At 45.2% G+C, this 27576-nt stretch overlaps 1 protein-coding gene across 1 annotated transcript in view; it reads right to left on the bottom strand.

Moving 5' to 3' along the window:
- LOC126524323 (branched-chain alpha-ketoacid dehydrogenase kinase-like) overlaps positions 1–27576 on the bottom strand; it is a 117347-nt gene that overhangs the window by 80798 nt on the left and 8973 nt on the right. The window contains exons 2-4 of the mRNA XM_050172658.3: positions 18183–18251; positions 3553–3663; positions 723–770 (exon numbers count right to left, since the gene is read on the bottom strand). Of these exons, the coding sequence (XP_050028615.1) occupies positions 723–770; positions 3553–3663; positions 18183–18251 (228 nt within the window). The remainder of the gene's footprint in view (positions 1–722; positions 771–3552; positions 3664–18182; positions 18252–27576) is intronic.

Here is a 27576-nt window from a genome sequence, read left to right on the forward strand (position 1 = left end):
GGGCAGCTTAAGATTCAGCCGAGCGATGTGCTGCGATCAGCAGTGAAGTACATTTTTAAAACCTTATAATAAATTACACACTTTACGTGGAGCCATTAGATGCGTCAATTAGTAATGATCAGAAGGACCTACTCTAACGACTCGATACATCTGTACAAAAACGTCAAAATCGTTTCAGGGTCCCTTTAAAGCACAAGGGTAGCGGTGATCACAGTCGGTGATTGGTGAAAATATGATCTGCCGGTCAAATGCATCGTTTTTTTATGCATGAGTCATCGAAGATTCCAGAGTAACTGCTGGTACCCGTGTGTCTTCCACGAAGCAGCACACAATTCGCGTCGCACATACAAACAGATCATGCAAGGTTCGGTGACAGCAGACAATGGATAGAACCATCGATAACATTCGACACATGCAGGCGCATCCTGCTCCGAGCGGTAACATTTAAGATTTGTTAGCCGGTGAAAAGCGGTCACTGGAGAAAGATGTATAAATACACATGTCAACATCGAAATGAAGAAACGACCCTCTCACATGGCCCAATACATGAGCGCTTCAAGGGACTGTCTAATGCAAGAGCTGCATAGAATTTCGTGCATTCGTGTGAACTCCTTGCAAATTTAACATTTAGTTCGTATGCCTTGCAGCAAGTCATCCCGAAAAAGAAATTGACAAAATAAAGAAAACTGCGGACAATGTGCCGTGCAGCTGCAGGTACTTACCGGAGGGATCTCGGTGAGCAGGTAAAATGTCTGGGTGTACAGTTCGTGCTAGAACAGAGAGAGGGCACAATTTCTGTCAGGGCAGTTCTTTCTCGACTAAGTAACAGACTGTACTGTCAAGTGTCTCAGACACTGTGCTGCTGAAGCACGCGTAGTTGCAATTCTTTACACTGTGAACAGCAAACGACAGTGGAACATTTTCTGGCTCATATATATCCTATACGAGGCTTATGGCTGCCTCATAGACAAAAGAGAGTTCTCCCATCACATAACACATTACCGGCCGGTTTGTGTTTAAAGACCGGCTGTGCAGAGAGTGCGGCTGCAGAGTTTGAAGACAAAAAACAAATTTAGCCCTAACAAAATAATATTTGTACACAGAGATAAGAGACATCACTTGCTACAAAGTAGGGGTGTTCGAATAAATATTTTTGAGACCGAATCGAATACGAATAGAAAAGTGCCAGAAGCTAATCAGATCAAATATAATATCGAATAGTTTGGAATAATGAACAGCTGTTATCACATTTACTTAATTTACTCGCATAATGATCGCACTCGCCTAATGATCGCACCCCTGAATTTTGTCGTCAAAATTCGCTCTTTTTTCTTTCCCCTGTAATGATCACACCCCGAACTTGCCGCAGCGATATGTCGTGTGCCAAATCTAGCTAATAATGATCGCGCTATCTGTCGAATGCTATGCGAACGACTCTTCAAGACAAACCAAGCGGTCTGCATGCACCAATCATTCTCAAGCAGATGCCCCATTTCATTCCTTTCATCACTTTCCACACTTCCATGACAAAAAAAAAAAAAAAGAAGGCTACAACCAAACTCACCTTTATTATGTGTAGGCTTTATAATGGCTGTGGTCAACAACAACAACAACAACAAAAAAGGCACCTTTCGATTCTTCTTGTCTGCACTCGTGGGCATGCAACAAATCGCGAGCGGCAACGATAGCAGCCACGTTTACACTGATACGTTAGAAGTGTACCCTATTCATACGCCAACGCTTTTAACTCGGCTAAGATATTTGCCCACCCTTAGCGGAAATGTGCCATATTAGGATAGTAGTGAAGAGAAATGTCGCAGCTTCCGCAGCATGCCCGCCATGTGTTCCTATGTCACTGGCAGCTACGCGTGCCCATCTGTTTCCGTCCCCTCAATGTGGACATGGCTACGTTATTGCCGCAAACTTGCCGATATTAACGATATTATTCATTACTGATATGGAAGAAACTAATTCAATGCACGTAATGTACTCACAAAAAGACTAAAAATCGCGTTCGGCACATTCGGCTTGCTCCGCCGGCTACCATCTTTGATTTGGTGTCTCGCACTACATACAGGGGCAGCTGCCTATTTGTTGACCTACTGTCATCCCACAGCAAATGCGAGATGAAAAAAAAAAATTTTTTTTGCGGGAAATTTAATCCGCGTATGATCACACCCCTGAATTTGCGTCAATTATTTTTTACAAAAAAGTGCGATCATTATGAGAGTAAATACGGTAATATAAAACGATCTTCTCATCCTAGCATTCTTAAAGCCAGCCAGTTTCAGTGATTGCATAATATGTTATGAAGCGTTCTTTATTAAAAGTGCAAGTGGAGCTTTAGGAGCAAACTAGTAGAAAAAAATTAGAATATGGGGTTTTACGTGTCAAAAACTCGATTTTATTATGAGGCACACCATAGTGTGGGACTCGGAATTAATTTGGCCACCTGGGGGTTCTTTAATGTGCCCACAATGCGAGGTCAACGGGTGTTATTGCATTTTGCCCCCATCGAAATGCGGCCACCACTGTCAGGTTTTGATCCCGCGACCTTGTACATATATATCAGCGCAACGCCACAGCTGCTATGCCACCCCAGCAGGTGAGCAAGCAAGTGGTTTCTTCGCATGCACAAGACTCTTCAGAGTGCGAATGATCTCTGTATAGCCTGCAAAGTATAGGTATACCTAAGCGAAGTAGCCTGCTCCACTCAGAAATTAATGTTTTATGTCTATGCTATTCCCACGGGAGTGAAAATTTACTTTACTTTTGCTCCAATTTTGTTTTCTTGGGTGCAGTTGACGTTTTAAATATTCTAAAAGTATTCGAAAAATATTTGCACTTACAAATAGTGACTATTCCATTCAAAGACCCATTCGAATAAGAGACTATTCGATTTGTTATTTGAAATTATGTTCCAAATATTCGCAGCACGCCCTTACTACAAGGTGGCGCAAGAAAACATGTAAGCGAGCCTTCAGCATTCTATCTAAACGAAATAAACTATATATAGCTTGATAATATCGGTCATTAGTGTCGGAAGCGAATGGTATGCATTTATTTTGGGGAGCAGCTCTCGTTCCAGCGTTGAGCGTCGGCGACCCTCCGTGTAACCGAGCGGACGAGCACACCGAAGGATGAAAGATGGCGATAGCGAAGAAATTGCGAGGAGGAAAGTGGAGGAGGAGGCTATGTCTAAGGCATGAGAAGAAAAGCGTAGTGCCGCTCAAGACAGGCTCTGCAGCAACGACCGCTACGAGATGGCACCAGAGTAGTGCACTGTGGCCTTTTCACTGATGACGCCATCGTTAAGACACATGGCGAATGCGTCTGATACCATATATGGAAACAAAGTGCCGCATGAGCGGACATCTCTCCGCTGCAGCTGCTGTGAACAGCCCCCACGCGTCACCCACGCATAACGCTGTATTATTCTTTCCACTGCAATGTCCTTAAAGAGACTATTTCCATTTGGAACATATACTATGGCCCATGCACGCATGCACAAATCTATACCGAGAGCGCGCGTGCACGGCGTGACATACTGACCACAGCCAGGATGGTGGGGTTGCAGCCCACGATGAAGGGCAGGTTCCGGAACCCCGCGATGCGGTGCGCAATCCTCACCGGGAGCTCCTTGTGCAGGTACTGGGCACTGCGCTGCACAGTGACAGGACGGTGACCAACTACTACATTGGGTGCGCAAGCAAAGCTGGCCCCGAGCGCACAGTAAAATGGCGGCCACTCGGCCAATAGGGGAGAAGTGCGCAGCAGGGCCCGCTTTGTTCACAACAGAGAAAGCATCTATAAACACGTTTTTCGAGATCATATGCAAAATATGCGACGAGCATATATGGCCCCGATTACACATTACAAAAGCTTGAGCTGATTGATGCCAACTCTTAGCAGGTGCTGGTGTACATGTGTACACACGTGTCCATTCAGTGAGTCCTTGTCGCTCAGTGGCGCATTTCAATTCAACATGAACACATAAGTAGCCAGAACCTTAGTCCTTCCAAATGCAGGCGTACATCAACAGCATCAGCTACTGAGACAGAGACCCTGAAGGGCTGCAAGGATTTCCTAATGCAATCCATGGCCCGGATAATGCAACAATTCTACTCTGCCAGGGATGACAAAAGTCGAGCTTCGTGGCCACACGCCGTAGGATGGCGTGGCCGCGTAGTTAGGGTTCTTCGATGTCCTCCTTCCCCGCCAACGGAGAAGGAGGACATCAAGGAACCCTAACTATGATGTCACCTCTATGAAGGACAAGCTTAAACCTTTTTAAGAAATTCTTTTTAAGCAAGATATAAGAACTTCATCGTTTCAATTTTGCTTGCCGATGTGCAACAGAAATTCAACAGTGGCAGCGGCCGCCTCAGGTGCACTTTTGTTTTCGGTGGCCACACGTTGCGGTGCTGGTAGCCCTTTTAACGTATCCCAATGGAGTGAGGCGGTGATGCAATGATGCACCTAAGTTCTCCTCGGTATTGAAAGCGACGAAACAGGCAGCAGCAAATGACGTCAACCATGACGCAGACTATTTGCTTCCTTGCTGCAGTTTCGCATTGACGAAGTTCCGGAGCATTGCTAAAACTTGCACGAGGAAATTATATTGGCTTTGCCCATGCGTGCCCACCTGCAAACTTCAAAACTGCAGCGTACTTTTGTGTGTCTGTGTGTATGCGTGTGTGCACTCTCAATGGGCGGCGGTGAATGGGCCACCCCCTCCCCCTCCTCTACCCAAGTGAGGGTGCGGGGTAGTGAGCTGCAAATACATAAAACACGCTGCTAAGAAAAGCAGTTGCTGCCCTTGCGAAGAAAAGCCCACTTGTCGAAACATTGGCTTAAAGCGGGATTCCTTGTTCGACTACAACTGATCAGTGTATTACAGGTTTTCCTGTTCACTCTAATACAAGCACTAGCTGAAATAATTTGAGCGCCATACTATTTAATCCAAACGCCAAAGTATTTAATCTCAGCGCCAGAAGAAATAGTGCACCAGTGAGTTTAATCCAAGTGCCAACATGTTTATTCCAAGCACCAAAAGCTTTATTCGAAGTGCCAGACAATTATTCCGGGCAATAAAAGCGTCAACACAGCTGAACTGCCAACGTACAGTTACTGGGAGACCACACAGCACAATATTTATGTTGTCGATGCTAACTTTTATAAATCAATGATGGGTATTTTGCTTGAGGCCGATGATGGGGTCGATGGCTTGTGCCCGACGACTAAAGGTGGGTGCTTGTCTTTTAAACAACGTGTGAATGGAAGGGCAAGTCTTTTGTATATTTTCTGTATACTTAATGCAAAATTTTAAAAAATGAGAGGACGCTTAAGGTTCACCATTAAGAGTGGAACACGATAGCATTCAAAGATCCCCGACTGCTTCTCACACTTCCAGGCAACTGGAGCACATGTAACTTTAATGTTTACTGGGAAACGCTGGCCGCGAACGCTATGCACAAAGGCGGGCTTTCTGGCAAAAACACGGCCTCTTGCGCGGGCTGCAATCGCCACTCCGTGGCCCCCAAGTTACTGGGCCGAACAGTGCTCTTCCATTGAGGCATTGCGTGTGGAAAAATTGTGCGAGGGCGCTTCGAGAGAACTGGATTGGAGCGGAAACGGGCTTTGCAGCAGATTCAATGTAATTTCGCTGCGGGCGCTGAGACCGATCGTGCGTGTACGCTCTTATAATGGTGCTTTATTTGAACTGCAAATTTATATTCGCATCTTTTTGCTACGTATAATATCTGAGACATGAGTTATACAACATGACGTCTTCAATTCTGCTGTCGCTGTCAACTGCGTCGTCTGCTAGCATCGTCATTGTGCAGACGCTGGCATATGCCGTTCTTCTCGCAGAAAGTCTGTGCAGATAAATTTGTTTATGGTTTTACTTGCTTGACGCACCTGCGACTCTTGTCAGCTGGTACCAATTGTAGTTTTAGCCATGTGAACAGATATTTTTAACATCGTTTTCTAAAAGTAACACGTAATCTTTGCCACAGAAGTCGCCTATCTGCAGCATGAAACTACCTAAGAAAATTTTATTGATAATGTGTCATTTTATGTACACTTCTTGTTGGCGGTAGATTGATCAGGGACAATGATCACAGAAAACATTATTAAAGTGAAATAAGCCAGGTTTATTGACTGCATGGCGTGAAGAGATGCAGACTACCAATGCAATTCTTGGTAAATCTAAGGGTGCATAGACATATATCCACAACATGTACGTAAGAGAAAGATTATCATATTCGAAATGCACTGATTAAAAAAGTGATAACTCACGACCGGAATAAGCATGTTTCTTTTAAAAGCTGCGCCAGCCCAGGGTGAAGCAGTCGACTTTCCAAGAAAAGGAATCAAGGCAATTATTGGACGTTAATATGAACAACAGTGTTGGGGAAAAGATATTGCCTATGTATTCAGACTGAATCAGGGAAACCAGGAAGTCTTTGCCAATGTAATCTCCGTGGCTTGTCTGGCAATCTCCTTCAATGTGCCAGCAGGCAAAATGAAGTAGAAACATATAGACTAATCAAATGGTATTTGCTATTCAGATTGTATTCGACTTTGGAATTCACTATTAAAAATGACCGAAAAGCCATTTTCGTTCGAAATGCAATGGATAAAAGCACTTTTAAAGTCTCGAAAATGAGGGGCCGATGCAAGCGAGTCCTCGTTTGCATCGGCCCCTTATTCCGAATGATTGTACTGCTGGAGAATTGTGGCTGTTGCACTGAGGTGCACCAGTTCCTGACAGAATTAACACACGGGTGCTAATTGGTTCTGCTGAACAAGTTTCTAGCTGTCATTCAATATAAGCGCCCCGTTTTGGGGCAGCTTGTAAATTTGCTAACTTGATTCAGGCAAGGAAAACATTTTTTTGACAGTTATGTCTGCCACCCATTAAAACTGGGTGCCCAATGTGGAACCGCACTTATCTTCTGGAACCACACTATCCAATTCCATGACCTGGTTGGGACCCGTGAGCTTGAGTTTAGCACCGCAACGCCATATCCACTATGTAGCCACTAATTACGCTACCATGCCATATTTTTTTTTGTTGTTGTTGTTGTTAAGCATGGACTGGACGAAAAATTTCACACGGCTGAGGGGCCAAAGATTAGCATATATAATAGCTACCTAAAAGTGTTTTTTGTGCCCGAAGTCCGACAGCAATAAAAGAACCCGTATACGAATTACTCCAAATTCTATTACGCGATGAAGGTGGGGACATGAATGGAATGTTGCACTACAGTTTTTTTTTCTTTTTCTATAAGAATACTTCCCATAAATCTGAGTGCGGGGCGCCGGATTGGACATATATGGTTTAATTATTTGAAGCAGCAAGTAGGAAGTTTACATATGTTTTTTCGTCTGCGTTTCGCAAGACCTGCTGAAGGAAAACTATATGTGCGAAAATACATACATGAGAGATACATGCTGCTTGAAGAATAAGAAAAATATTTGTTCTCCAAAGGGAACCATACAATAACATAGCATAATGAAAGCCGACACTGCGGCCGCAATGCGCGTACAATCACAGAGCTGCATTAAAAAAATATACAATGAAATAAAGAAGAGAAAGAAAGGCGCCTATTCCTAAGGCATAAATACATGTCATATGGAAATATAAACACCATTTGAGCAGTCTGAACGCATAGACCAGCGTGTGAAGTAGTACAAATGGCCCTTCCGAGAAGTATTGCCAGCAGTTTCCAACGGTGCAACCTTGACGCGTTCCTATCCACTTCTACCGCAAAGCCGCCACAGTATTTTTCATCGTCGTCTCGCCTCACTGTAAAGCATGGGCCACCCCAGCCGTCCCCCCCCCCCCTCAACCATATTCTAGTACACTTTACAAGACACCCATCACGCCGGCGTGCACAAATGGCGGATGCCACGGCCGGTCTGTGAGTGTGAAGGGGTTTCTTTGAGTTTTTGTGTAACAGAATTATGTTTTCTTGTATAGTCGAATTACAACTCGAGATCTATCATGACTGTAGTAGGTTGTGTGTAAGCTGCAGTTTACGATTTCTCCACATATTTTAGCTAGAGAAATTCAGTTAAATTCCTTGCGGCACATGGAGGAACTGGGTATGGGTGGCTCGAAAATCTTTGCTGGAACATCTGACGCGGCACGCCGGATGTCATATTTTCTGCGACACGGGCTCTTTAACGCTATCATATTAACCATTTGAGGGTCGACTTTCTTTGCCATACACAACCACCCAGGGTCTATTTTTTTTTTTTTATTGGAGATTCTATTTCTTCTTAGGGACTTATTTCGAAAAAAATTCACCGCAATTTTTCTAGGGTGACCGGAGACTGAGAAAAATATATTTCGCATTGGTATATACGTACTCTTTATTCATGAATACCAACAATAAAAAAGGAAAAAGCTTATAAGAATGAAAAATTTGGTGCATTTTGATACACATAGTTCAAGGCCTTGAAAATGCACACACGAGAATATTTCACAAGACTCAAATGTTCCTGCACTTACACTAATATCTAATATGTACATCCATAGCGAAAACTGTGTGGTTGTGTGCCCATCAAAAAAGCACGTGTGACAAACTTCCGCTAATCTTCATCTTATCACCAACCAGAGGCAATTAGTTTTCACGAGTGTAAAAAAAAAAGCTGCGGAAACGCATGCACGGCAGCATCCTTCCTATGCGCACCCCTGTGAGCACTAAACGACAGAGAAAGAGGTGGTCGCTCTTTGAGCGATTAGTAACGAGATAGCCATCAGTTCTGCAAGCACAAGAAGCTGAAACCACGCACGGAATAAAACCCAAACCGCCGCCCGCCCGTGCATGCGTCAATGCGCCAGCAGTAGTATATAGACGCGTGGGAGCAAACTGGCTCTAAAACAAACCATGCAACGAAAACCGAGAGAGGGAAGCGCATGAAAAAGATTCCCTGTATTCCCACATAGTGGCAGCACATGACAGAAAAGAAAAAGTAAGGAAATTGGCGCGCTTTTTAAACGTACAGACAGCGCCGTAAATATACGTCATCGAACATTTTTGGACTTGTTTGCGGCGCCGTATATTTACGTCATTGACCCTCAAAGGGTTACAACAAGAAACTTTTAATTTCGTGACTTTAAATTATTCTTTTTGAAGCGTAAGCGAATTTTCTCTATAAGACGCCCTCAAAGCTTTGCAGCCCAACAGATGACTTTACACGCCTCTGCGAGAAAGTCCTGTTACGATTCGAACTTTATTGTGCGGCCATGAATGGAATGGACGCCACCTGCCTCAGACACAATGTGCCTAATCGTCACGCTCTTCCACATGAAAAATGTTATCCGTCGAGTGCTTGCAACAGGATTATCCACCAGTGCAAATCCTACTGTCCTTTGTCCTATGTGCACCAACTCTACACAAGGGAGTGATTCTCTTTGAATTTCTCTCCGAATGTGGGCTGACCAGTGTGTTGTCAAGGCCCTCTACCAGATAGCAAGCGAAAACGAGGTTGCCCAGATGGTGTAGGGTATAAGAAGGCCAGCGAGACTCCACGTGCAGATCTTCTCTTCCCTTGCGTGCAGAAGCACACATGCCGAACATTTTTCTACTTTCTGTTTTGGAATGCACTGCTCACTCGTAACGATGTATTAAACTTCTGTTGGTTGTTTTTACATCATCTCATCTTCCCTGCCAGACCCTCTCCGATGGTCAATCTGGTTTGAGATCCAAGCAGACACTGTTGAAAGTCGCCGAAACCCTGTCCCCATAACAGGTACCAGCTCAAAACAGTCCCGAAAGCCGTCTGCGAGCGATCAGCGGCATATTATTAGCCAGGATTTTGGGACAGCTATGAATAATTAACTTGAAGGAAACAGTGCTGTTTCCTTCAAGATCAGAAACATAGTAACCAGCCCAACTAAACAAGTTACTGAAGAGTAATTAAGCTGACCATGCAGCACTTTATTGTTCAATAAAACACTAACTAGATGTGCTTTCAGCCTTCATTCAGTCTCTACTCCTGTAAATTAAGCACTCTTTTAAAATCCTAGTGTTTTATACCAAAAAAGATAAGACATTGTGTGACATTGATTTCTATGCACTATACTGCAGTCATTCATAAATGCTAGCAGCAACCACGAAAATTTGTGCCGTCATCTTCCGGTAACTGCATTTAACATTTAAGCCATTTTGACTCGCAATCTTGTTTTTGAGTGCAGCCCTTAGGCGCCCGTTCCTGCGTTGAGCATCATCGTGCCTCGTCCTCCCTCGGTGTAACCGAGCGAACGAGTACAGCGAAGAGAGCGCGAGAAGGAAAGCACAGGAAGCCACCTTGATGCGCCACCAGATGGTGCTGACATCTACGATAGTACTCTACGATAGTTCTAGAGGAAGCTCTTCGTTGTCTGAAGCCACGACGGTTGCTTTTTTCCAGACTAAGATGTACTGGGTCGAATAACAAGGGACCATAGGTTGGCAGTGTGGGAGAACACTCACTCACCATAATTTTTCCAGGCCCTGCAGTCACTCATGCCCACGCTCACCTTAAATTCGCACTCACGATCGCACTCGCCTCCACTTACACTCACTGGCACTCACACTTAACTTCACTCACACTCACTGGCACACTTGCACTCGCGGTCACCTCCACTCACACTCACTGGCACTCACTCGCACTCATCTCCACTCACACTTGCTCACCCTCACTCGCACTAACCTCCACTCACATGCGTTGGCACACACTCGCACTCGCTTCCGCTCACTCGCAGGCCTTCACTCGCCTCCGCTCGCACTCACTGGCACTCACACTTGTACTCATCTCCACTCACAGTCACTGGCACTCACTCACACTCAAGCCCTTGAAATGAGTGCGAGTAAATGTGAGTGAGTGCACTCACGAGTGAGTATGCCACCCTCTGCCGCTCACAATTCGTGTATATTCATAACAAAGCTTCCCATTTAGCATCTGTTACATCTGGAGAGCCCCAAGGCAGTGTTTTGGGCCCAGTTTTGTTTTTAATATACCTAAACGATTTGCCTTCCCGATTACATGGTAACATCCATCTATTCGTTGACGATTGTTTTTCGTAACGCGAAACTGATTGCAACGATGATCACCATATACAAAATTCTACCATTTCTTGGTGTCAGGAGTGAAACATCAGTAACACTAACAGTAAGGAGCAAGAAACATATCTAATTTTGCTTACATTATTATTGACACACCTCTCACTTCTGTATTTCAGGGTAATATTTAGGTGCAACTTTAACACACGCTCTCCGACGGGAAACCCATGTTAATACCATAACCTCAAGTGGAAATCAATGTGCACGCTAAGCACTGAAGTGAGACATCTTTCTGAGAAGATGCCTTCGTCTCGCGCCCGCAGATACAAATCTTCTAGCCTACAAAATGCTTGTTCAACCAATGCTGGAGTACGCCAGTATTGTTTGATTTAAGTACACAAAAGAACTCGTAAGAGGGGGGTGTTGAGGAAGGCAATAAGGTTGATACAAGTTAACGGATTCCTCGACTGAAATAATAAAAAGAGCTGGTTTATTACCACGGCAAAGTAGGACAAAACTAGTGCAACTAAAGTTTTTGTTTCAATTTATTCGTGGTGACAAAACCATTGACACAACCGTACGAAGGTCTTTGAATCATTCTAGGTCAACATGCCACAAGCACTCTAGAACACCTAATGATACACCTTCAATGCAAATTGCTTTAAATATTCATATTTCCTTAAAACAATTACGGAATGGAATGAATTTATTTCTTCCGTTACTAATGCTTCATACTTAAATAACTTCACGACTTCCAGCGGCCGCCAACTTCAGCCGCGTTCACTCGGAGCTGGCCCCTCGATCATTGAGGAGGTAATGGCAGGTAGACGAGAAATAAAAAAAGATGGTTTAATACAATGCTACGAGCAAGTAAACATCGAGTGACAGAGCACCATAGTGTATGCCAGCAACTACAAAAGTTAGAAGCAGAGTTTTTCTCTACAGAGCAGCGCGCTATCTCTTTATATCCCGTACGGGGTTCTGTCTTCACAGCAGTGGAGTTTGGAACAAACAATTCCAATACGTCCTTATGCTTTGAAGGATGCATTGGCGTTTTTTGTATACTCGCGCGTGGCATGCCGTGCCATCCTGTCCATTCGGTGTGTATCTGAATGAAAAAAAAAAAATTTGCGGCGTAGCGTGCGCATAAAAAAGAATGCGCCGCAGGCACAGGCAAAAGCAAAAAAATAACTGCGCACGCGACATGGGCAGAGGGGGGAAGCGGGTAGCGAGCTGGACAAGTTAGTATAATAATAAAGAAAGCTGCTTTGGAAAGGAGGTGCTGCGCGGCTGCTGTTCCTGTTGACATGACAACGTAAATAAAGGACTTTAGACGTAAACAACTATGTGCGCCACCACTTTCATAAAGTATCGCCCGCCCATAAAGGCTGTAACTGAAGGGCGCCTTGGCACTAGCGTCAAAAAGAGCGCCTGCATTAACTCAACCAATGGGAGCCATCCGGGGTCACACGGTGGTCGGGAACATGAGCACGGTTAGAGTCATAGAGTTTCCTACAATATGCTAGAAGGAACGCTGGCGCTGCAGTGATGGGAAGTTCATGGATTTCTCTGATCTTCGTGCTTGTGGAGTCACGAGTTCTTGTGGCTTTGTTTACTATGCTTTATATGCCTTCATGTCATAAATTTCAAAGCACTCGATACTCTTCGAAGTGCAGAAGACGCTGAGAACACGCTAAATCAGCACTAATTGCAAAGATTGAGCATGTCGAGGTGCCCAAATCGAAACACGCCAAGCGTCTCAAGGCACTGGCACGCTCGCGATAAATTCATAAAAGCATTTCACATCGCCTATCGATGCATGCATCCATGGCTTTATCTTGAGTACCTCTCCAATGTAAAAAGAAAGCGTCTTATGAAGCATCTTATTGAGATTGTGCTCCCTGTACCATTGTATCGGTTAATGTTTCAAGGGCCTGGGTAAGATGTACCTAAAGGGTTAAAAATATGTGGATACTGGCAAACATTAAAACATTTTTCTTCAAGCATCACACGGGAACCTTGTCTGCTATAACGTGGTGAAAAGAAAGAGGGATTGATGTGCCAAGGGGAAGCAGGGCCTTCTGTGCAACAAAGCTGAAATGATTGAACATGTTTTCATTGATTGTAATAATGCCATATTTTTTTGGGATATATTACAGAGAACATTAAAGGTAGACCAACGCTCAATCCACATGGCATTCATTTTTTACCTCCTGAACGCGATTTTGAACACATGGATGTTAGCTTTTTACTCGGGCTGCATGCAGACTGGCATAGTTTGTTAGCATATAGACATTGTGATGTTAAAGGTAGATCTGTGTATGAGTATTCTGTGAAAATGGTTGTGAAAGTATTTAACTTGTACAAGATGATTGACTGTGATGAAAATGTGATGTCAATGCCGGATACTTTAACTCATATAAAACAAGTGTGTCTGTGATCACAAACTCCTTTGAGGCTTGCAGCCAAACTGGAAATAAAGAAAAAGAAAGCATCCGTGACTTAATGGTTTCAGTATCAGGCTTCTGTGCTATAAAGGCCCTGTTGAAACATGCCGTCGGAAAGTTTTAATAATGTTCATTCTTTTATTACGCACTACATTGTTGAAAATGGCAAGCTTACAAAGTCACAAAGCCGTTTCAAGCCAGAATGACGAAGTTTAGGCAAATCTATGTACTTCCCATAATTCCCATGCTGTATTAAGTTCGACCTGCGGAGGCTGGCGATCTTTGGGGAGCGACAGTCCCCAACCAAACGGCGCCACCATGTCTACTGCGGCGACTCGCTATGAAAACAACAATGTGCCGAGTTAACAGGCCATTGGCGCCGGCATGTCTGCTGCGGCGACTCGCTTTGTAAGGACGACAATACACCGGGTCCCCAAGTGAGCGATGCCGGGATGTCTACACGCAGTCGGCAGACCATGTATTCTTAGTGGATTCGCCATCACAGTCACGGCTTGTTTGAAGCAGTGGAACTCCTGGAATAAGAAGAAGTTTTGCGGCGCCGTCTCACGGGTCTTAGAAGTCGTCAGTCAATAGACAGATGCGGTGGCCACTGTCTGCGAGGTCAACTCTGGGACCAAAAGGCGCCTGCTCAGGGCAAGACCCGTGTCTGCGAAAACCCTCTCACCTTGGCGTGGTCAGTGAAACCTGTGCAGAAGTGAGTGTGTAAACCCTCACCCTCAAAAGCAGGTCGGCTACGATGACTTTGCACGCTCCAAATTGGTCGATGGTGAACGGCCGTTTTACCTCACCTAGGGAGGACAAAGTGTTTATAAGCAGCTGTTGCACGGCTGCTGAGTGTGCATTCCTCTTTCAGTCATGTTAGACTGATGAACTGTAACATTCTCACGTAGATACTGTAAATAAATCCCATATTCCTCGTTTTCGATGACAACAAGTCCTTCCCTTTAACAACGTCCCCGGCGTGGATGAGTTGGACGACGGCATGGGCCAGCTACCATCTATTTCATGCCTGACCCCAACTATTACAGCTGGTACAACCGCTCCTATTGCAGTTCCCCTAGACACTAGCTCCAGAGCTCTCTCTAGTAATTATTATATGAAACTCTATGGTTAGAGTGAGCTATGCTCGCGGACAATCTTCTGTGGCTATGAAGAGAAAGCTACAGGCGCATGGCTGCTGCACATGTGTCACGGCGCCAAGTAGTCCACCAGCATCTGACAGTGCTTTTGGCTGCTCGGAACAGACGCTGAATCGACGCAGCTTCACGTGCAACGGTTTTGCATTTGCCCAGATACAGAAGGGAAAAGCCGCAAAATAAGTAAACTTTTACATTCAGTGGTGTGTTTTATCTTGTTTAACTGTTGCAAATAAGGTGTTTATGTTTTCTCTTGCGCAGCTTAAACGAACGTGGATGAAAATGCAGGACTCCTTTCATAAGCGCTCTTACTTGTGCGCATTTTGCCTCCATAGCTTATCCTTCATTGCCACACAAAGTTGTCCGCAAGTATAGAATCCTCTATGCCTGGAATACTGAGAGAGTTTCCAAAACGTCGGCTCTCACGTGAGGCATTTGCGGGGAGCTGCTGTGCCGGACCTGTTTAGGACCCATGGGCTTTCATTGCTCAGGAAGCAAGTGAATGGCCATGGGCGTCTGCCTACATGCTGTAGTTTTTTCGTGTTCAGTTTCTACGCAAGACACTTGGAGGCTATTTAACTTCAATGGTGCGGTACGGCATGGAACTTGCCCTGCCCATCTTTAAGCCTTGCCTTAGTGCTGGAGCAGCGAGATAATGCAAAAATCATCTGTCGAACGGCATCAGCACAGTCTAGTTCCGGTGCTAGAGTTCGGAAACAGTAATGTAGGAGCTGTACGTGCGTAGAAACGCACAAAATGAAGTCACACGCACAAGAGAATGAAAACAAAGTTATTCGGATGGATAAGCGGGCAAAAGGGTGATGCATGCGATAGTTAAGAGTAACGAAAAAACTAAATTACAACTAAAAACGTCATGTGCAGCACGTTTACGTTTGTCATGCCACACTTAATGAAACAGCCCCGCAGATGCAGACCATTGCGGTGACAAACCTGCAAGCATAGAAGGAAATATACAAAATCCCCATACTTATAGCACACAAATGCATTCTGTGTGCGGTGAGTCAGTGCTGTATTATCTTGCAGTTACATGGTATATTATAGGAGCTAAATTATCGCAATGTTGGCTAATAGTAACCAAAATATCAAGCGCATAGCAGACACCCGCCACTTTGGAGCTGCTTCCCCAGTGCGGAGAAAGCCTGCAGGTCCGGCAATGCAGTGCAGCAGCATGGCAGTTCTCCGGAAACGCTTCACCATCCGAATATTCTAGGTCCCCCTAACACGGTTTGGTCCAATCAGGAACACAGCCGCAAGATCGAACCATAAATGGACATAACCGTCTCATGCGCGCACCTGCAAGCACCCAACGGCAACTTGTCGCATAGGCATATGGGGAGAAAGGGTGTGCGCCCAAAGGAAGAATAGGCGCTGCCGGTACACACATGCACACACACACATGGCTCGCATGACTTCCAACGGTTGTGCCTGAGCAACTCGTAGGCGCCTCCCTAAAGCCAAGGGGCCGGAAAGAAAAATCTTCCCGGGCCCCTTGACGCCGTCTGCAAAGGTCTTCCCATGCCTGATTTTGAATGCCTCTGCACTTTGCACTCGCGTTAAGAGTTGCACTTTTTGTTTAATTGTTCATTTATTGCACAAGCCATGACAATTCATTAGCTGAGCTAGTGTACGCAAGCAAGTGTTCACTCAGGTATTTGAAACAATAGACAGAGTTGTTTTCCATAAGTTACACTAAAAAACCCATTACGTAACAATAAACTATGTAAGCAATGAATGAAGGCATGCTGTAACAAATGGGTTTGTCTTCTCAAGCACTAAAATGCATCGCATTAACACTAATTTACGTTGGAAAGCGAGTCGACTGCTGAAGAAAGAGAAACGGGCATGACATGTAAATACGCAACCCAATATAAAACTTTTCACTAGCAGTGACTTTTCTATGGGAGAGGAGGAGGAGAAACATTTATTAAAAAAATAAAGAAGGAACAAGCAGGTGTCTTTCTGCTTGTGCGGGAGGCACCCTTAGTCCAGGGCTCCTGCGGCTCTTGCTGTCTCCCGGGCCCGCCGCACCAGTTGCTGCTGGTTACGAGGGTCCGAACTAGTCAGCACGGCCTCCCACTGCTTGGGTGTGGGGTTGGGTATTTGACTTTTCTTGTAGTGACAAGGCTGATTTAAATCCACACAAAATGAGTAAGTGTTGCTTAAGGACCAATTCAGTCTTCTCACTCACATGCCTCCCAACTGGCAGCCATTCCACTTCCATCGATGAGAACAGATGATTCTTTCACTCATTCATATCAACTGATACTCCGGGCACTCAAATGCATTTGAAATATCAAGTCGAGCATCTCGCTTTCTAGCACCTGCAAACGATCGTATAATCACATAAGAGCATGTACATATCACGGTAATTTGAATGGCAGTGCACGAGCACTGACCTTGACATGAGATGTTGACTTCTTCCAGTTCTTCTGACAGTTCAGACGACGATATGTCCTTGAATAAGACAGATTGTTGCTTTTTTAATGTGATATCGTTTAGAAGCTGGTTTTGCAGAAAATCTGGTATTGGCACTGTCGGCATCTCTTGGCTGCGAGCGAAAATTTTCGGTAGAGGCAATAAATAAATTGACGATAACCTAAAAATAAAATTGCGGGCTGGGGATTCGACCCGAGGAACTATGGGTTGCGAGACCAGCACGTTAACCCATGCAGCCACTGTTGGTTGATGGTGCGCACGCTCTTAAAACGGGGTTTTATATGAAGAAGAAAAATTCGGACGCGGCACATACGCGTGCCTTCGATGCTACGTCCACTTCCTCTTCGATGGGGTCCCACCAACAACAGCTTCCCATGATTTTGGATGCGAACGTAGCACGTTTACGCTATTGTGTTCGACTCTTAAAGGGAACTTTAAACGTCTTCAACTGTTGTGCTAGCTGGGATATACTCAGCCATGGTAATACTCAGGCTCACTCATCACCTTCGTACTCATGTCTACTAACCCTCACATTCCCACTCACCCGCACATACTAACTCACGTTCATGCTCACCTCCGCTCACCCATGTTTGCACTCACCTACACTAACACTCACGTTCACACTCACAAACACTCACCATGTTCACACTCACCTGCACTTGCACACATAGGCACTCACTCACGTTCACACTCACCTCCACTCACTCACAAGCACTCACCACTTTCACACTCACTTTGAACACCTGGGTTTCTTTATACGTGCGCCCAACACATGGTACACACTTTTATTTAATTTTTTCATTTCGCACCCGTAGAAGTGATTGAACCCGTGGCTTCGTGCTCAGCTGCGCCATGCTTCAGCTACTGCAGCGGGTGTTTCCTCGTCTAAACCTCTCTAGTGCCTTGCAAGCATTGCAACAGGCCTTTCGCAAAAGCAAACAGCGGACGAGAAGAGGAGGGCGCTCTGACAATGTCATCGAGACGTCTGAACCCGTGCCAGTGTGAGACAGCGGGGTGCCCTGCTGCAGAGAAGGCGCGCCAGAGGTGAGCGCTATTCTTACCAGCAGGTGGCTGCCGTCGGGAGACTTGCCCGAGTACAGGATGGTCGTTGGCGTCAACCGTACGGAGGGCTGCAAGGAGGAAAAGAAAAGAGAAACAGCACATGGTAGCGCACTCGCTACATAGGATCACGCGCACTCTTTTTTCTACAAAGCGCGAGAAATTCACTGCGGCAAATGCAACGGCTACATACACTGCCAGCTTACAACACATGCACCGCCTCGAGACATGAAAACCCAGGCGGGTAATACGTTTAGGTGTATCAACAAATGAACAGTGCAAGCTCAGATGACCTTGCTGCAAACCTTGTCTTTTGTCCGAACTTGCGCATTTCATTCCTCAATATGCACTGACCCTAAGCTCGAATGATAACGCTTAGTTATTCAAGTGTGTCCCACAAAATTTTCAACATTAGGGTCGCCTTCCAGTACCGTTCCGACAGGCTGCAGCCTGCCGGCCAGGTATAGAGGTAAACAACCTTGACCGAGGACTTGGGTTGTAATAGCATGGACCAAAGGTGAATGGTCAATGTATTACTATTACTAATGGTCTATGTATTGGTCCATGTATCTGGCGGGGCAGAATAGTAAAAGCAGGCTGGCATAGTCGCAGCTCGCGGCATAAAGGTACAGAATACGCTGAATTTAGTGACATTAGGGCAATGCATTTTTTAAAGCTTATACGGCTTGCGAACACAAACCGCAAATCGTAAGGGCAGAGAATATTAACGTAGCAGGAGCGTAAAAATAATAAGTTTTGTGGCATTAGCCGCCACCAACAAATTACGAAGGAATTCTACCAGAATACATCCATCCAAATGACCTTGCCCTTTCGGCAATGGCATGCCAGGTGGCGCCCAAGTACCTTTCCCACATCAATCAGGACATATGAAGGGTGAGGAGGCACATGGACTGGCCGCGGAAAATCGCCAATACAGATTTCGGCTTTTCTTATCCAGATCACAGAACCGGCTGTTTCAGTGTACCATGTGCCTCCTGTTGCCGTATGATCTCCCACGTCGCAACCTATTTTCGCAAAAAATGCAGGAGCACATCCAGCTCACTTCCCTCATTCGTAGCCTCATTTTTTCGTTGGTATTCCAGATGAAGGTCGGCAGGCACCGCTTTCTTTACTATGGTCAGTAACAAAGCTCCATTAGTGCCGACACTCACGCCTAAAAGAGTGAGGCTGCGTACACCTCTCTACTTCGTCGACGAGGCTGCGCAGTTGACCGAGATTCCGTGAGTCCCGTACTGGCTTGACGTTAAGTAGCCGTGACATGTGGCCTTCTATAATTACTTCCTTTCTGCTGAACCTCGCCTTTAATAGCAAGAGAGCAACTTTGTAGGTGCCTCCCGACAAGGCAAGTCCTGCTACCATAGCCGCCGCCTTTCCTGTCAAGTAGTTGTTGAGGTACTTGAATTTGTCTACATTTGAGAGGTTCTGGTTAGCGTTGATAGTCGACTCAAACTGACTCCAGAACCCTTGCCACCCTCGAAGCTCTCCATTGAATTTACTGATTTCGAGCTTTGGCAGCTTTACGGTGGAGCATATTTGTGAATTGTTTGTGCTAGATTCTCTTTGAACTGAGGAGTTTAGTGTGCGATATGATGAAGCATTTGTGCAGCTAAAGTCGCGTAGCATGCGTTGTACCTTTGTTTTTGCCATGCTGATCTTTTCTCTGTACATTTCAGAGCATGCAACTTCCTCTTCAAAGCTTCATCTTCAACGCCTTTTTTTATCTCCTGATCTAGCTCTTTCAGTGAGTCCTCTTTAAGAGAAAGAAGATTTATCTTTTCTTCCAGCTCACAGATTGATGCACTGCCATCCATGGTGGATACTTCATTGGGCAGCTTTGTTGTAGATGTTCGCACCACGGCCCTTCTTCGCTTGATTTTGTTGATAACCATCTTTTCACGTCTCTATTCCCGGGTTTCGGCACCAAAATGTTGTGGAATAAGAGACGGAGAACTTTAACTTATGGAAAAAGGGCAGACATCCATTTGCTTTGAGCGTATCAAGAAGACTAATTTGTTTGTTACTAGAAAGCACGGGAAAAGAGAAAGAGTAGAGAAAGGAAAAGTCACAATACACTGTGCCAAACAGGCTTTCTTGCACCCCGCAAGTACAAGCAACGCCCTCCAAACCTAAAAGGCACCACCACACCGTGGGTCGCTGTTCGTAGAACGCGCCTGCCAGTAATTTGCATGCAGTTTGAGGGGTGTCAAGTGTCCGACACTGTTTTAGGTGGGGGAGTCCTCGTCGCCACATCGTCAGCGGCCCCCAGTGCGGGGGTTCTTTGGCTCCAGAATGGAGGACACACAACACGCTCCACATTACTACCGCTGTGCACTACCTTCAATATCGACCCTTGGAAATGGTTGCACTCAAAGAATCGTGCCTAGTTTGCAAAGAATGCTGAATGCATTAAAAAGCATCTTCAGTGTTATTGAAGCACATGAGCGTTCATTTCACTAAGCGTACTAATCCGGTCAGTACATGGAAAGGGCTTAATCAATTGCTCAGTCACTATTATAACCGCCGATTTTCCCATGCTGCGGCTTTTGACGACACTCCGACAGAACCAAGAATAGTGTCTTCTAAAGACACCACGCCCACCTGCTTGCAGAGGAGAGAACAGAGAGGGAGCGAAAAGAAAAAAAAAGGGGGAATAAAGAACATCACACACGCAGAGTAACGGCATTGCAGACTTGAGTCTTGTCCCATTATTGACGAAAATTGCAGCACTGCTTTCTGAGCCTCATATATGGTTAAGTGCAGCACGCACGAGATTACGTTGTTGAAACTTCCTCAGCAGTCCCCGTGACAAGGATTAGCACGCGCTGTAGCATAAAGGATCACTACCAACACAATTCATAAGTTGATACATGCGCTGTTTTGCCCCCTCTACCAAGTTGGTTCGTTTCTCTTGTCAGTAAATCAACATTTAGGATGATTCCGGTGCTCTGTAGATAAAGCACTGCCCACGAATAAGATACAACGGACGTCGAAGTAAGACACATATTTCCCATTTCAATTTGTGCACATGCTGGGAAAGCGTATGACACACCGCTGAACACTTGAGCTGCTTATGGCAGGTGTCGCTGACCAGTGCAGGCAGCGAGTGTGCACGGGCTCTTCCTTTTAGGCGAGAGCAACGCGCTCTCTCTCGGGCAACGTCACTTCTTGCACACGCTTGGTTTCACGTGCCACCGTCTACGAACTGGTCCTTCGAACCACGACAAGTGCGTTGATCTCATGGCGGTCCCAGTGCATATGCTGGTGTTGGAATGCGAACGGAGAAAGGCTTCCCTCTCTGCCCTCCCCCACTGTTCTCCACTCGTGCATTGACCGAGCGCTTCTGGATCATAAAGAGAGAAGCGGTGACATCCTTCGCCAACAAGACCCAGGCAGTTCACTGCTTGGGGACTTCCTAAACCCATGTAGCAGATGCCCTCGCAGGAAGATAAAAACAGGAAAGGGTTCAAAAAAATAATTCTGGAGTGGTGGGCCCCGCAACAGAAGTAAAGCCAGTGCTGGTCTTTACTTCATCTCTAAAAGAAAAAAAAATATAGAGAGAAAAAGAAAAAAAAATACTCAGTGCCCTTCCACTCTGTGAAGCTGTGTATGTGGGCCCCTTAATGGCGAAATACACCTCAGCTGCGGGTCGGCCATTCTTCCATGGAGTGAAATAGGCTTTGTTTTATGTTTGGAATATTTTGCCTAATATTGTTGCATTGACACTTACGTGCAACATATAAAAAAAGACCGAGCAGTGTCGTTCTTCGCTGCAAACGACGTCTAAGCACGGTACCGCGCTTAGACGTCACTTCGCTGATAGCAAAGGCCAACGTCCCTTGCACACACGCCAAACCTACACAAATTTATACAGCACACAGCCAACTCTTCACTAAAGATTACTGCCCTTCCACTACTGTGAAGAGGGGTGCAAGCGAAGCTCGGAATCCACGGCTCTTCGTTGTCATAGCGCCTTGGCTTCGCACTCCCTCAAGGTGAGGTTGGCACATCGACAACGAGCCCTTTCTCGACCGATCGAGTTCCTGGTAACGCTCATCAAACGCCGCCTGCTCTTTCGCCAAACGCACGACTTGTAGCCCGCTCCTGCTGCCCTTGCTTCAATGCAACCTGCTCTTTGGCAGAACAAACCAAACGTGGCTTCCCCATCTGACTGCCAGGCCTGAACTGGTGGGACGCTTAACGGCGGGCGCGAGGGAAGTGAACACGCGATCACACCCTATCCCTTCTCCGAAGGAAGGGGACGTCTGTGATTGGCTTGCGCCTTGCGCTATGTCTACTTCTTCATGCATACAAAACCCAGCTTTAAAGGGTGCTACGATGAACCGACAGTGGCTGAATCGGTTAGTGTGGTGTTCTTGCAACCCGGGCGTCGATGGTTCAAATCTGCAGCTCGGCAAGTAATTTTTATTTTCGCGCAGCTTCCAAGTTTTTTTGTACAGCAACACCGACGTCGACATGAGGGAGTCAATACAAGCTTTGTTTTTCGTTTTTTTGTTGAGTGGCTACAGGCGTAGGATGCCGAACTGGAGAAGTCTAGCCGCAAAGTTTGTCTTCTTCTTGACAATTGTTCGGCCCATCATGTCTTCTGCCCATTAAAGCAGATCACTTTCAAGTTTCTGCCGCCAAACAGAACGGCAAAACTTCAGCCTCTCGACCAAGGCATTGTGAAAGTGTTTAAGGCTGGGTACAGACGACGACTGGTGCAGAGGCTCCTAATCAACCTTTGATCAGGAATCGAACTCAAGGTGGACCTTTTTGGAGCCATTCAAATGCTAGCTGGTGCTTGAAACGACCTGAAGAAAAGCACAATTGTGAAACGCTTCCGTAAAGCAGGCTTTGTGGTAGCTGCAGACAACGGATGTCTTGACAGTGAAGACGATGACGCTGGATGCCTGGACAGCGAATTTCGCGAGCTCTCGGCATTCCCACGTGGCGTTACAGCATGCGATTTCATCAGCGCTGACGACAGCGTGCAAGCTGTAGCAGATCGCGCTGATGCAGAGATTGTGGCTGACATCAAGGGTGACGAGGACGCAGACTCGAGCAGCGGCGAAGGTTCCGATGAAGAAGACCAACCACCATGCACTGCAGCTAAACTTGCATCAGCTTTCAGTGTCATTCGCCGCTGTTGTGGCACAATGGAAGGAACTGGCCTTTCTCATTTGGACACTGTCAACCAGCTTGAGGACAGCTTAATGAACTTGATGGTGCAGAAGAAGAAGCAAGCAAAGGTCACAGATTTTTTTTTCCCAAATGAAGTGCTCTGGTCATCGCGCTGTGTTTTTTTTTTTACGCGCCTTGGAGGCACAGATCGGTAAGTTCCCGTAAGTCACAACATCGGGAAACTGCCTTGAGATGTGTGGAGTTAGAGAAGCTTTTGACATGCATATTTTATATTTTGAATTATCGATATATCAAACTATTTCGCGATCCCCTTCGAGTTCGATATATCCGGGATCGACTGTATACTGTAAACCGCAATCCTACAGAATCTGCACTTCTTATTCCTGTTTGTTGGTGTATATATGCATAGCAGTGTATGTATGCTACACCATTTCTCACGTGCACCAGCATCAAGACCACCAAGTTGTTCCTCGGCGCATTATTAAAATTGATTGATTATTGTTATTATTAAGTAGAAACGCAGTTATCTGTACTGAAAAGTTCGCCTCCATGTGACGTCATGTAAATAAACGAACATTATTGGCCTGGTGCATTTACACAATTCTATTTTATCTGGAGAGGGATGTATTAGCATTTTCAGGCTGCGACCGACTCAAGTATGATGTGAGAAGCGTCCTTGTTCTGCCCTCGCATCAGCGTTTAACAATCGTTTAGATTTCCTTGTGCAGAGCACTTGTAGTGTGCAGCCTTTCCACACACCATTCGCTAATGCACACTTTGTTGGCTCCAGATCATAAAGCAGTTGTGCGAGAACGGGCTGCGATATTTGACTCCTTTTCATTATGGCATCGACGCAAAAGTTGAGTCATTCGTGCATTTGCATGGTGCCGTGCAAGCAAAGAAGCTCCTGCATCAGCATACGCGTCTTTTCTACGGCACCTTTCATCTGGGCAACGGAATGAAAAATAAGCAAATAAGGAAGCCATAAACCCTCACCACAGTTCAATTAACATTCGAGGGATATTGTGACTTGAGCTTTTGACGATACATTCTAGGCAAGTGAATGTCAAAACAGCCTCCCCTTAAAGAAATACCAGATTAAAAGAAGAAAAATATTGACAGTTTTACGTACCAAAACCACGATACGATTATTAGGCTTGCCGTAGTAGGGGGCTCCGGATTATCATCGACCACCTCGGGTTACTTAATGTGCAGTTAAATTAAAGGACGTGAGCATTTCTGCATTTCACTCCCATCAAAATGCGACCGCGGGGACAGATTCCCTGGCTTCTTGAAGCTCAGCAGTGCAAGACGACGGGTGGCATGATATCATATGGGCATGCTTCGAAGGAGACATGATGCTTTTCCGTATCTTACAAGCCCTTGCTGGCATATATCATTATGTGCACTGGGAGCATTTCTGCGTCCATCCTAGACCCGTCGGGCCTACCGTCCTTGTCTATTGTCCTGTTTTACTGGTACCCGATACACGTTCCTCCAAAAAAACTGGTGAGACGAATTGGCCACCACCCTTTGAACGTAACATACAAATGCGCAACATCACAGTTATACTGTTCGTAATGCAGAGCAACACATGCGTTAATTCGCTTGCTAGCGCACTACCGCCGTTTACATGTGTGCGGGAAATGCAATGCAATGCGCCATCATCGTATTCATGTAAACATGGCTACTAAAAAAAAAGCAACAAGCTTTCGTTCACTCAATGCCGGCAGGCACTGAATATATTCTTTTTATATATGCCGGTTCTCGCCTCATTGCTAAGCAAAAGCTAGGCGCATACCCCATTCATATATTGATAATATTGATAATATGACATTAACTTTACCACTTGCCCACACAAGGTGGAAACCGTTAATTAGTTTTGTAGCACCTGCACTTACCATTATAATCTTAGTAAAGGGCCAACTTCTGGGAGAAATCTGGTTTAACCCGATTTTCTCAAATATTGTTTGGAGTGCAAGAACCGAGAATCATTGGGTTTTACCCGAAAACGAAGGATCTAAGTATAAAAGTAGGCTGCTCAACATCACATAATTGAAACAAGCATTCTCCTAAAGGAAACCTTGCCACATGTTTATATTATGTTCTGCACCACAAAGAATGTGTGCATTTAGGGAAAGTTATTAAAGGGACACTAAAGTGAAAAATGATTTCTTCTGCATCAATAAATTACCGTTATACAACACCAAGAACAGCACTCTTACAACGATAAGACGTTCGGTAAGCCAGAAAAAGCGAAAGAATGAAATACGGGTGGCGACACCCACTTAAGTTCCCGCACCTGGGGGCAGTGACGTCCTGGATTTAGATGGCATCTTCTAGGGCCTACTAATCATATATAGCGGTACAGATTGACTACATTGTGTTCTAAAGGAACCAAATATTAAACATGGCAAGTTTAGGGAACCTTTTTTCAGCCAACACAGCCCAAATGCGAAAACATACTTTGGAATCCCTGACGTCACGCTGACGTACCGGCACTGGGGTTTCGGCGCGAAATTCAAATGCTGATACTTGGACCTTCATTTTCTCATTTAATAATCAAACTATTTTTTTGAAATGACTGCCTGCAGGGTTCTCAAACAATGCTTCATTAGCCTAAACTGATTTATTGTTTCGCTTTAGTGTCCCTTTAAATATTACTATGGAGATATTACTATGTACAATATTTCAGTTGGTGTGATATAAGCATCCAAGTTTTGAAAATTTGCTAACCTCAAGAAAGCAACTTGTCACTTTTATTGGTGTACATTTTGTTTGTTTATTTATATTTATGTAGTTATTTTCAAAAAGGCTACGCGGTATTTGACAATACCAGGGTGAGTCCCTTTTATCCGACAATTTCCTGTCATATAAAATATTCATTAAAAACTTATCCTCGGACTACCAGGTTCTCTCTTATCAGAAGATACCAGCAGTGGTTTATCTTTGATACACACGCTGGATTTAGCAGACTTTTTCAATTAGTCTTCCCTACTGCTACACTGATGTGTATATAATTTCAGCATACATGTATTTTTCAATTCTTCTATTATGCCTTCTTTTCTCAGTTGGATTTATTTATTCCTGTACTTATCATGCCCCTGCTATCTTGTTGCCACACTTGCTGCCAAGAAACGTAAGGCTCGCTAACTCGCCAAGCTCTGCTCATTTTGTTTCCTTCAATTTTAGGGAGCAGAAGCTCGTTCATTCATCCATTTCTGTTGACACAATTGTGCGACGCAATCCACAAGGAGCGCCACCGACATGACAAAAAGCGGCAAACTGTGCCCCGTCCAGTGTGTACTCACGACCTTAATGGGAGACAGTAGACGCTGAAACAGATGGTATAGAATGAACGGAAACATTGCTCAACTATTTATCTATCAGAGTACACTGTAAACGAATGCATTTTCTTTTTTTTTCTTCTTTTTTCTTAGTGTTGTTAATTTAGCGAGAAAGTCGCTAAATGTTTGCCGTTTCAGAGTTATGCCGACTTTTTTGGAGAGTTCCCTAGCTGGCCGGTTACCGTGCATGGCAACAAGTCAACAAAGTAACTGCTCATCCGATCATCGAAGACGTCAACGCAGCGAAATTGCAAGATTTTTGGCGACAGTGCGCTATGCTGCTGGAAGGCTACCGTCTTGTGTTTCACACGAGACACTTGTTTTGGCATCTGATTCAATATCCCCATCACGCAGAAGAATCATCTTTATTCGCTCGCATCCTACACTCCTGTATGCCCCGAGGCACACAGGAGTGTCGGATGCAAATTGGAGTGTGGATACAATCGTGATACTAGGTTCACCCACTCATCATATTCATACAACATAAGCATATCTTCATTAAAGGCAGAAACAGGTCTGCCCCACATTGTCGCCATCACATCGCTAGTCTATCCCTAATTCACAAAACTGCAATGTAATTGATAGGCCATAAGCACAATATGGCCGATCTTCAAGTACTGGACGAAAAGAAGGGGAACCGAGGGGCCCGGTTTCGTATGAATGTTCGCACATATTTGTTAGTCAGAACCACATGAAAACAACAAATAATGAAGAAACGGGAGGCATAGGATAAATTATTTGGAGTTTCTACTTGAAGTGCAAAAATGAGAAGCTAATGGGAAATGGAGGAAAACTCAACTTGCTGACGGTGAGAGACGGAACCATAACCCCTGCATTATGTGCGCGTTGCACTACAAATTGTGCTACGGCGACGACATCCCCGTCA

This window comes from Dermacentor andersoni, chromosome 3, assembly GCF_023375885.2.
Source record: "Dermacentor andersoni chromosome 3, qqDerAnde1_hic_scaffold, whole genome shotgun sequence".
Lineage (NCBI taxonomy): Eukaryota > Metazoa > Arthropoda > Arachnida > Ixodida > Ixodidae > Dermacentor > Dermacentor andersoni.